At 46.5% G+C, this 12,390-nt stretch overlaps 1 protein-coding gene across 1 annotated transcript in view; it reads right to left on the bottom strand.

Moving 5' to 3' along the window:
• LOC138666881 (EF-hand calcium-binding domain-containing protein 6-like) overlaps nucleotides 1-12,390 on the bottom strand; it is a 36,220-nt gene that overhangs the window by 22,153 nt on the left and 1,677 nt on the right. The window contains exons 2-10 of the mRNA XM_069755061.1: nucleotides 10,529-10,629; nucleotides 9,851-9,928; nucleotides 9,596-9,769; nucleotides 6,986-7,105; nucleotides 6,756-6,895; nucleotides 4,521-4,666; nucleotides 1,995-2,191; nucleotides 1,305-1,412; nucleotides 938-1,003 (exon numbers count right to left, since the gene is read on the bottom strand). Of these exons, the coding sequence (XP_069611162.1) occupies nucleotides 938-1,003; nucleotides 1,305-1,412; nucleotides 1,995-2,191; nucleotides 4,521-4,666; nucleotides 6,756-6,895; nucleotides 6,986-7,105; nucleotides 9,596-9,769; nucleotides 9,851-9,928; nucleotides 10,529-10,629 (1,130 nt within the window). The remainder of the gene's footprint in view (nucleotides 1-937; nucleotides 1,004-1,304; nucleotides 1,413-1,994; nucleotides 2,192-4,520; nucleotides 4,667-6,755; nucleotides 6,896-6,985; nucleotides 7,106-9,595; nucleotides 9,770-9,850; nucleotides 9,929-10,528; nucleotides 10,630-12,390) is intronic.

Below are 12,390 nucleotides of genomic sequence, written 5' to 3'. Positions count from 1 at the left end.
GCAGTATTATAGTAGTTATATTCTTATACATGGGGCAGTATTATAGTAGTTATATTCTTGTACATAGGGGCAGTATTATAGTAGTTATATCCTTGTACATAGGGGCAGTATTATAGTAGTTATATCCTTGTACATAGGGGCAGTATTATAGTAGTTATATTCTTGTACATAGGAACAGTATTATAGTAGTTATATTCTTGTACATAGGGGCAGTATTATAGTAGTTATATTCTTGTACATAGGAGCAGTATTATAGTAGTTATATCCTTGTACATAGGAGCAGTATTATAGTAGTTATATCCTTGTACATAGGGGCAGTATTATAGTAGTTATATTCTTGTACATAGGAGCAGTATTATAGTAGTTATATCCTTGTACATAGGGGCAGTATTATAGTAGTTATATTCTTGTACATAGGGGCAGTATTATAGTAGTTATATTCTTGTACATAGGGGAAGTATTATAGTAGTTATATTCTTGTACATAGGAGCAGTATTATAGTAGATATATTCTTGTACATAGGGGCAGTATTATAGTAGTTATATTCTTGTACATAGGGGCAGTATTATAGTAGTTATATTCTTGTACATAGGGGCAGTATTATAGTAGTTATATTCTTGTACATAGGAGCAGTATTATAGTAGTTATATTCTTGTACATAGGAGCAGTATTATAGTAGTTATAGTCTTGTACATAGGAGCAGTATTATAGTAGATATATTCTTGTACATAGGAGCAGTATTATAGTAGTTATATTCTTGTACATAGGGGCAGTATTATAGTAGATATATTATTGTACATAGGAGCAGTATTATAGTAGTTATATTCTTGTACATAGGGGGCAGTATTATAGTAGTTATATTCTTGTACATAGGGGCAGTATTATAGCAGTTATATTATGTCCTTAGTATTAGGTCATACAACACACATAAATTTACCTTTTTTCTAGGATTGCTCTGAAATCTTTGCGGCTGACAACTTGTAGGTTATTTTTATCTGCTTTTCTGTAAATGCAGAAGACGTTTGATGTTAGTCCTTTGCAGCTTTCGTTGTGATTCAGTTATATTCTGAGGACATTCTAGTTCTGGTTTCAGTAATGGTCAGAACCCTCAGGAATCTGTTGTTTTCTATTAATGGATGTGACGAGTTTCATATGGGGCTGAGTTATAATAAGGGCAAAGGGAACAATTGCTCCACGGTCCTGACCACCCCACCCATTCCCCAGTATTGCAGGTGGTCCGTTTCTGCTAGGACGGTGTATGTTGGCATATATGACTGTTTGGCACTACAGTACGTAGCTCTCACCTAAATTCAGAAAGGAGAGAGTTAAAATCCGCGTGGAAAAAATGTAAGAGTTGGTCTCGTACCACGCCGGCTGTGGATGAAGAGCACGAGGAGTCTGCGTTCCTGGTCCTGGATGAAACAGAAGATTAGAAAACAAGTTATTAGAATATCAGTAGTTAGTATCATTGGGTTCTTATCAATACAGTCATCATATTAATGGCACCCTGTTACATAAACAGCTTGATCTCAGTGGGAAAAATAAATCTTGTAGTTCTGATATCTTATAAATGGCTAATAAAAATAAAATAAATGATGTCACAAAGTTAGGTTTCAGGACTGTTCAGTTCTCTTCATCAGGCATGGTGTAACAACGTATCCAATAAAGTATCTAACAAATATCTACACAAAAAGAACAGACACAAAACATAATAAACGGACATTTAAATAAACAAACAAACTGAGTTTAGAGAATGAATCTGTAATTAGATTAGAAGTGTGAAAGTTTTATAGTCCCATCGTCCATGTAAGATGATCGGCCTGGTGCCCTCACTGTAGAGCAGATTCCTCAGGTTCTGTCCTAAGAGCCAAGAGTGACCTAGCAGAATTCTGAGCACAGCTCTGGATGTGACCAGAGTATACGATCAGGAAACAAAGCTAACAAAGCCGGGCCATCTCTAATGTTTGGCCCTTGATACCTAGCTATGACCATACCCACAGTCCAGCTTTCGGGGGACCTTGCACCCGCTTTTATTCTGACTTCGGGTCTGGAGACACTGCAGGAATTCCAGGTAATTGACCTGAGGCAACGTCTCGTCCAGTCCACAACGAGATAGAAAGTGTCCCAGCTGATCCTTGGAGAGGTGGAGATTAAATGTGGCCAGGACTTGGAGGAAGGTTTCTTTTGTTACCTGGAAGAAAAGATGCAGCGCACAGTTAGGGGGACTTCCAGGGATTTCGTGGAGTCAAAACTATGTTATTTCAAGAATAAAAAAATAAATTAACAACCCAAAATACATAAGGCTATGTGCACACGTAGAAATGGTCCACTGCGGTTTTCCTGCGGTTTTCTATTATGGAGCAGGTGCAAAACCGCTGCGGAATCCACACAAAGAATTGACATGCTGCAGAATGTAAACCGCTGTGTTTTAGCGCAGTTTTTTCCGCAGCATGTGCACTGCCAATAACGTTTCCCATAGGTTTACATTGTACTGGAAACGCATGGGAAACCGCTGTGGACCCGCAGCTGCAGAAATGCTGCGGATCCGCAGCAAGATCCGCAGCGTGTGCACATAGCCTAATATGTCAGTATGTGTGCAGTATGCGAGTGTTCCGCGTGCAGCAAGCGTCAAGTATGTGAGTGGTCAGCGTGCAGCATGTGTCAGACGTGTGAGTGGTCAGCATGCAGCATGCGTCCGGTGTGTGAGTGGTCAGCGTGCAGCATGCGCATGGTGTGTGAGTGGTCAGCGTGCAGCATGCGCATGGTGTTTGAGTGGTCAGCGTGCAGCATGCGCATGGTGTGTGAGTGGTCAGCGTGCAGCATGCGCATGGTGTGTGAGTGGTCAGCATGCAGCATGCGCATGGTGTGTGAGTGGTCAGCATGCAGCATGTGTCCGGTGTATCAGTGGTCGCATGCAGCATGCGTCTGGTGTGAATGATCAGTGTGCAGGACGTGCCTGGTGTGTGAGTGGTCACTGTGCAGCATGTGTCCACAATGCTTTTGTTATGACCTGCGTGCGGCCCGTGTCGTGTGCGGCCCGTGTCGTGTGCGGCCCGTGTCGTGTGCGGCCCGTGTCGTGTGCGGCCCGTGTCGTGTGTGGCCCGTGTCCTGTGCGGCCCATGTCCTGTGCGGCCCGCGTCGTGTGCGGCCCGTGTCATGTGCGGCCCGTGTCGTGTGCGGCCCTTGTCCTGTGCGGCCCGTGTCGTGTGCGGCCCGTGTCGTGTGCGGCCCGTGTCGTGTGCGGCCCGTGTCGTGTGCGGCCCGTGTCCTGTGCGGTGTGCGGCCCGTGTAGTGTGCGGTCTGCGTCGTGTGCGGCCCGTGTCATGTGCGGCCCGTGTCCTGTGCGGCCCGTGTCGTGTGCGGCCCGTGTCGTGTGCGGCCCGTGTCGTGTGCGGCCCGTGTCGTGTGCGGCCCGTGTCGCGTGCGGTCCGTGTCGTGTGCGGCCCGTGTCGTGTGCGGCCTGCGTCGTGTGCGGCCCGTGTCGTGTGCGGCCCGTGTCGTGTGCGGCCCGTGTCGTGTGTGGCCCGTGTCCTGTGCGGCCCATGTCCTGTGCGGCCCGCGTCGTGTGCGGCCCGTGTCATGTGCGGCCCGTGTCGTGTGCGGCCCTTGTCCTGTGCGGCCCGTGTCGTGTGCGGCCCGTGTCGTGTGCGGCCCGTGTCGTGTGCGGCCCGTGTCCTGTGCGGTGTGCGGCCCGTGTAGTGTGCGGTCTGCGTCGTGTGCGGCCCGTGTCATGTGCGGCCCGTGTCCTGTGCGGCCCGTGTCCTGTGCGGCCCGTGTAGTGTGCGGCCCGTGTCATGTGCGGCCCGTGTCGTGTGCGGCCCTTGTCCTGTGCGGCCCGTGTCGTGTGCGGCCCGTGTCATGTGCGGCCCGTGTCCTGTGCGGCCCGTGTCCTGTGCGGCCCGCGTCGTGTGCGGCCCGTGTCATGTGCGGCCCGTGTCGTGTGCGGCCCTTGTCCTGTGCGGCCCGTGTCGTGTGCGGCCCGTGTCGTGTGCGGCCCGTGTCGTGTGCGGCCCGTGTCCTGTGCGGTGTGCGGCCCGTGTAGTGTGCGGTCTGCGTCGTGTGCGGCCCGTGTCATGTGCGGCCCGTGTCCTGTGCGGCCCGTGTCCTGTGCGGCCCGTGTCGTGTGCGGCCCGTGTCGTGTGCGGCCCGTGTTGTGTGCGGCCCATGTCGTGTGCGGCCCGTGTCGTGTGCGGCCCGTGTCCTGTGCGGCCCGTGTCATGTGCGGCCCGTGTCGTGTGCGGCCCGTGTCGTGTGCGGCCCGTGTCGTGTGCGGCCCGTGTCCTGTGCGGCCCGTGTCGTGTGCGGCCCGTGTCCTGTGCGGCCCGTGTCATGTGCGGCCCGTGTCGTGTGCGGCCCGAGTCGTGTGTGGCTGGTGTCCAGCAGTCAGTTGTAACCAGGATCCATATCTACTAGTGATGATGCACAAAGTGGGGCTCAATTCAGAGTTTTTGCAGACTTTTGACCCCATCACAAACTATAACGCCACCATTTAGACAATTGTCATATGGTTGTATACTCACCACACCAGATCCCTGTGGGTCATGTACCGAAAATTCTGATTTCATGGCTCGAGCCCCCTCCCTGAATTTCTCCTTTAGCCATTTCTCTATACTCAGAGACAATTTCCTTTCATTTCCAATTTTGGAGACTGTTATATTGGTAGTTTCTATAAAAGTGAAGAACAATTGTCACTTTGTTACCGGAGATTTGTTGTTCTCCAGTCACATCTAAAATTGGAACGGTTTAGTGTGATCACAATATGAAGGGCTGAGACTCCACAAATAGACAAAGGGTTCAAACTAAGGATTCTGAAGAGGACATGATGTCACTGTGGTTATGACTGGAGAAGAGGACATGATGTCACTATGGTTATGACTGGAGAAGAGGACATGATGTCACTGTGGTTATGACTGGAGAAGAGGACATGATGTCACTGTGGTTGAGACTGGAGAAGAGGACATGATGTCACTGTGGTTGTGACTGGAGAAGACCTGATGTCACTGTGGTTGTGACTGGAGAAGAGGACATGATGTCACTGTGGTTGTGACTGGAGAAGAGGACATGATGTCACTATGGTTATGACTGGAGAAGAGGACATGATGTCACTATGGTTATGACTGGAGAAGACCTGATGTCACTGTGGTTGTGACTGGAGAAGAGGACATGATGTCACTATGGTTATGACTGGAGAAGAGGACATGATGTCACTATGGTTATGACTGGAGAAGACCTGATGTCACTGTGGTTGTGACTGGAGAAGAGGACATGATGTCACTGTGGTTGTGACTGGAGGTCATGATGTCACTGTGGTTGTGACTGGAGAAGAGGACATGATGTCACTGTGGTTGTGACTGGAGGTCATGATGTCACTGTGGTTGTGACTGGGAGGACATGATGTCACTGTGGTTGTGACTGGGAGGACATGATGTCACTGTGGTTGTGACTGGAGAAGACCTGATGTCACTGTGGTTATGACTGGAGAAGAGGTCATGATGTCACTGTGGTTATGACTGGAGAAGAGGACATGATGTTACTGTGGTTATGACTGGAGAAGAGGACATGATGTCACTATGGTTATGACTGGAGAAGAGGACATGATGTCACTATGGTTATGACTGGAGAAGAGGACATGATGTCACTGTGGTTGTGACTGGAGGTCATGATGTCACTGTGGTTGTGACTGGAGAAGAGGACATGATGTCACTGTGGTTGTGACTGGAGGTCATGATGTCACTGTGGTTGTGACTGGAGAAGAGGACATGATGTCACTGTGGTTGTGACTGGAGGTCATGATGTCACTGTGGTTGTGACTGGGAGGACATGATGTCACTGTGGTTGTGACTGGAGAAGACCTGATGTCACTGTGGTTGTGACTGGAGAAGAGGACATGATGTCACTGTGGTTGTGACTGGAGAAGAGGTCACGATGTCACTGTGGTTGTGACTGGAGAAGAGGACATGATGTTCCTGTGGTTGTGACTGGAGAAGAGGACATGATGTCACTGTGGTTGTGACTGGAGAAGAGGACATGATGTTCCTGTGGTTGTGACTGGAGAAGAGGACATGATGTCACTGTGGTTGTGACTGGAGAAGAGGACATGATGTTCCTGTGGTTGTGACTGGAGAAGAGGACACGATGTCACTGTGGTTGTGACTGGAGAAGAGGACACGATGTCACTGTGGTTGTGACTGGAGAAGAGGACACGATGTCACTGTGGTTATGATTGGAGAGGAGGACACGATGCCACTGTGGTTATGACTGGAGAAGAGGTCATGATGTCACTGTGGTTGTGACTGGAGAACAGGACATGATGCAATGCAGTTAAGTACAAAGTATCACATGTACAAGGCTTATTATGCAAATTGTCTCTTCAGAGAGGAAGAGAACTAGAACTCGAGCGCCACCTATTGGAAGTAGCAATCGTAAAAGTCAATGTGGACCCTTTAACGAGCCTTGTCACATGACTTAGGATAATAGCCAAACCAGATTCTTAAATTGCAGACACTGTTTCGGGGTTCTGCCCCTCATCAGTGCAAAGAGGAGATCTGGTTTGGCTGAGTGAGAGGCGTCCGACCGATATCCAAGAAGTATCCTTTCTCCTTACGGAGATTGACATGCTAAGCATGCCGAGATGAGGAGACTTAAAGCCACAATGCTCCTCTGGGAAATATGCAAATTGTCTCTTCAGAGAGGAAGAGGACTAGAACTCTAGTGCCACCTATGTACATGGCTGTGATATAATACAATCCACCTACTCGTCTGCTGGGGCTCGTGGCTGTCCGACACCTTCTGTAGAGCACACAGTAGGACGCTGCGCTTCTCCTCAGGTCGTTTTGTACCTAGATGATATTGTAAATCATCGAACCTCAGAGCAGAAGTTTCATCTTTAACATATCTGTAAAATAACCACAAAGAAACACAGATGATAGTAAGAAATGCGTAGATCCTGGGCCTCAGAGCTTCCACTCTGCAAGGATTTACTAACCTACTCCACAACTTGTTATATTCCTCTTCTGACATCTTTATACCTATCTTGGTCAGGACACTTCTGAGTTCAGAAGCGGTCAGAGAATCATTAGGAAAAAGTTTCAACAGCTCAAAGTATCTGTAATTGACCACAACAGCAATAATTGATCATGTGCACAAATTCAAGAAGGCTGCTATCAAACTTTGTTTAAAAGAGTCAGTTGTGTAAGGATAAGGCATATTAATCTGGCAAAATGAAATCAAATCCATTGATACTTTGTATCAATTCTAGGATGCAGTACCACTTATGACCAATATTTGGGGCATAACTTTCGATAGGCATCGATACAGCGCCCCCATCATTAAATGAGCCAAAATTAATTAAATATTGTAAGTGTACAATACATTTTCCTACAGATTTTCCTACAGATCTGTAAGTCAGTAAATTAACAGGATAAGATCTGTGATTTGCTTTCCAGGAAATAAGTGTAAAAATATTTTCATCTGAAAAACATGTGATTCCAAAAGTGCTCGTCACCGAAGGACAAAGAATTGATCAGCTGGACGTGATTGGTTCTGGTATTGTAGGTATTGGTAGTAACACACGATAGTCAGAGGTCGGGGCATAATGAGGATCAGAATACAGAACCTTACACCGAACCTGGCTGCAGAACCCGACAGAACCTTCACTACCATCATGACCATTTTTATCATTCGTGGATCACACTGGTGCATGCTGGGTGGTGAGCACACTGCCGCCACTGACCTCACTCTGTCAGCACCACCACCTGGAGCAGCCGCTCCGAACAGTGGAGGCCGCCGGCGAGGAGAAGTTTATTACAGGATCATAATAAGAGTTGACTGACAGTAACGCGATTTGGGTTGTCAGACATATGGGTTGTCAGAAATATTGGTTGGAAGAAACATTTGGTAAATTATTTGAAGACACATTAGTTGTCAGACACACTGATTGTCAAACACATAGGTTGAAAGACATATGGGTTGTCAGATACAAGAGTTTTCAGGCATATGGGTTGTCAGACACATTGTTTGAAAGCCCCATGGGTTACTTTGGTTGTCAGATGTATTATTGGAAGATATATGAGTTATGGTTATCACACATATTTGTAGTTAGGCAACTTGGCTGTCAGACACATTGGATGTGTGGTGAAATATGTGTATAAAATATATATATCTATAAGTGTGTAGGGACATCTGTCTAGGGTTAAATGTGTGACTAGTGATAATGTAACATCTGTCCTGAAGGCAAGTCGCACCTAGGTGTTAATAGGTACTTCCTTGAGACTAGTAGAATTGTGTCTCCATATCCCACCAGGAGGTCTGGCTAAGGCCAAGAAGAAAGGAATGCTTGACACCCCCTAGTGCTTGGAGGGGAGATGCTAATTGCAGCTTGAGGGTTAGCTATCCCTGGGAACCACCTCACAAGTATCTCCAGAGGAAAATAATATATATTCATTAGTAGAGCGGCCGTGGCCCAATCAAACAGACCACAATTATGATATTAACCTGGGAGGCCGGTATAGAAACCTGACCTCCAGGCCAAAGTTATAAATTTAGGCTGCAGACAGAGAATTGTGTTCACATGTGAGGGCAGCCTGAGAAGCTGGTGTGATCCAATCTACATTCTTCCTTCCCTCAGGGAGCAGAAAGCAATTACCAGTTAGGTAATTTCTGTAAGTTTCTCCTCTTTATTTTATACTGTTTTGCATAAGTTGTATGTCTTTTTATTATCATATTTTTATACCTTTTTCTTATTGTAAGCATTGAACTTTTTGTTATTAAAGTATAAAACTTTAACAAGTTGAACCTTGAATGTTCTAAAAGAATCCATAGCCTAAAGGTGTGTGAGCCTTATGAGTGATAGACATATTTTTATTAGTATTATTATTAGTCCGGGACTCATCGCCCGTGTATTCGATGAGTGGTGGCAGCGCGTATGAGCGGGTGCGTGGCCTGGGTCAGTGTGTGATTTATGCTCCCATTACAGCATAGGACAGAGGTTGAATGCTGGACTGAGAGTGGGGAGATAGATTAACCCTTGCGGGCACAACCCCAAGTCACGTGTGAGAGCAGGCACGTGACGAATAAGTGACACCACGGAGAAGGGATTCGTGACAGGATGAATGACACAAGTTGTCAGACACATTGGATGAATGACAAGAGTTGTCAGACACATTGGATGAATGACATATTAGTTGTCAGACACACTGGTTGTCAGACACATTGGATGAATGACACTAGTTGTCAGACACATTGGATGAATTACACTAGTTGTCAGACACATTGGATGAATGACACGAGTTGTCAGACACATTGGATGAATGACACTGGTTGTCAGACACATTGGATGAATGACACATGAGTTGTCAGACACATTGGATGAATGACACGAGTTGTCAGACACATTGGATGGATGACACGAGTTGTCAGACAAATTGGATGGATGACACGAGTTGTCAGACACATTGGATGAATGACACGAGTTGTCAGACAAATTGGATGAATGACACATGAGTTGTCAGAGTTGTCAGACACATTGGTTGTAATGCATACGTTTTGTAGCCTGCCCAGCCCTGACAATATGGCCCCCGTTGTGAGCCCCCATGACCTGTTAGTAGCCATCTTCTTCAGCTGCAGATGAGCCTCCTGTGCCGTCTTCAGAGCCGCCTTTCGCTTCCTCCTCATGGGGTCCATCCATTCTGGGGGAGGCTGATCTTCCTCCAGCTTGAAATGATCATAGAAGGCGTCAAAAGTGATCACTGGTTTCTCTTCCAGGTGAAATCTGTGCAAAGTAAATAAAATCCCACCTGTCAGTAAGCAGAAGCCCCCCAGGTGGGTAACATAGAGGACGATGAGGGGCGACCTGCACAGGAGCTGCTGAAACACCGACTTATGAATGAAGCGCCCCAGAAATGTCGTCAGGATGATCAGTAACGAGTCCCTATAAGAGGAAAAAGAGGTGATGAGTCAGCAGCGCCCACCCTGCCTGATAACAGAGAACAACAGTCTGCAGCAAAGCCGCCAGAAAACACTTCTCATCTAATAGGAGGATTCCTGAGCTATTACAGTCATTGATGCCCACAGCAGTGCGAGGGGCTGCCATGGGGGGATCCCACCTCACTGCATTCGTTCCTCCAGCTTATAGGATCACTTGAGAATGTACAGAAATGACAAAGATGACAACAGGCTGGAAACTGGGAGGATTGGCCATGAGAAAGACGCTGGAGGCGGCTGACAACCAACATCGCTATAACGTCAGCAAACAGGGTTGTCAGAGCTTTCCTGCATGAAAAGTCTGGAGATAAAGCAGCCGGCGATCCACAGACAATAGTCATACAGGAAAGCTAGACACACTGAGGCTGCAATAACACCACATCACCCAGCTTTCCCAGGACCGGATGGAATGAAGCCATTACCGTCTGTATCTTACTAACATCAGAATCTGGGGAATTAGTGACGGGATTAAACCACACAGGGACCATTACCCTGCACTTATCTATGGTAGGACCTCATGTAATAAACCTGGGAATGATGACAATACCGGGATATTCTTCCTCTGCCTTCTGGGTCATGTGACAAGAACAAACGCTTCAGATCGTAGAATCCGCCCGAATGTATCTTCTCCAACAGCTGAAACCTCAACTGCAAAGAGAACACAAAAAGTGAATAAAATGTAACAATTCACTGCAACTGTTACCTCCAGTATTATACTCCAGAGCTGCACTCACTATTCTGCTGGTGCAGTCACTGTGTACATACATTACATTACTGATCCTGAGTTACATCCTGTATTATACCCCAGAGCTGCACTCACTATTCTGCTGGTGCAGTCACTGTGTACATACATTACATTACTGATCCTGAGTTACATCCTGTATTATACTGCAGAGCTGCACTCACTATTCTGCTGGTGCAGTCACTGTGTACATACATTACATTACTGATCCTGAGTTACATCCTGTATTATACTGCAGAGCTGCACTCACTATTCTGCTGGTGCAGTCACTGTGTACATACATTACATTACTGATCCTGAGTTACATCTTGTATTATACCCCAGAGCTGCACTCACTATTCTGCTGGTGCAGTTACTGTGTACATACATTACATTACTGATCCTGAGTTACCTCCTGTATTATACTCCAGAGCTGCACTCACTATTCTGCTGGTGCAGTCACTGTGTACATACATTACAATACTGATCCTGAGTTACCTCCTGTATTATACTCCAGAGCTGCACTCACTATTCTGCTGGTGCAGTTACTGTGTGCATACATTACATTACTGATCCGGAGTTACGTCCTGCATTATACCCCAGAGCTGCACTCACTATTCTGCTGGTGCAGTCACTGTGTACATACATTACATTACTGATCCTGAGTTACGTCCTGCATTATACCCCAGAGCTGCACTCACTATTCTGCTGGTGCAGTCACTGTGTACATACATTACAAACCCCACCAAGGACAACATCTGCAAAGAGTTTGTATGTTCTCTCCATGTTTGCGTGGGTTTCCTCCGGGTTCTCCGGTTTCCTCCCACATTCCAAAGACATACTGTTAGGGAATTTAGATTGTGAGCCCCATCGGGGACAGTGATAATCTGTGCAAAATGTAAAGCGCTGCGGAATATGTTAGCGCTATATAAAAAATAAAGATTATTATTATTATTACATTACTGATCCTGAGTTACCTCCTGTATTATACTCCAGAGCTGCACTCACTATTCAGCTGGTGCAGTTACTGTGTACATACATTACATTACTGATCCTGAGTTACCTCCTGTATTATACTCCAGAGCTGCACTCACTATTCTGCTGGTGCAGTCACTGTGTACATACATTACATTACTGATCCTGAGTTACCTCCTGTATTATACCCCAGAGCTGCACTCACTATTCTGCTGATGCAATCACTGTGTACATACATTACATTACTGATCCTGAGTTACCTCCTGTATTATACTCCAGAGCTGCACTCACTATTCTGCTGGTGCAGTCACTGTGTACATACATTACATTACTGATCCTGAGTTACAACCTCTATTATACCCCAGAGCTGCACTCACTATTCTGCTGGTGCAGTCACTGTGTACATACATTACATTACTGATCCTGAGTTACATCCTGCATTATACTCCAGAGCTGCACTCACTATTCTGCTGGTGCAGTCACTGTGTACATACATTACATTACTGATCCTGAGTTACATGCTGTATTATACTCCAGAGCTGCACTCACTATTCTGTTGGTGCAGTTACTGTGTACATACATTACATTACTGATTCTGAGTTACATCCTGTATTATACTCCAGAGCTGCACTCACTATTCTGCTGGTGCAGTCACTATGTACATACATTACATTACTGATCCTGAGTTACATCCTGTATTATACCCCAGAGCT

Source organism: Ranitomeya imitator, chromosome 2 (assembly GCF_032444005.1).
Source record: "Ranitomeya imitator isolate aRanImi1 chromosome 2, aRanImi1.pri, whole genome shotgun sequence".
Lineage (NCBI taxonomy): Eukaryota > Metazoa > Chordata > Amphibia > Anura > Dendrobatidae > Ranitomeya > Ranitomeya imitator.
Note: the sequence above shows the minus strand (reverse complement) of the source record. Positions and strands in the feature narration are given on the sequence as shown.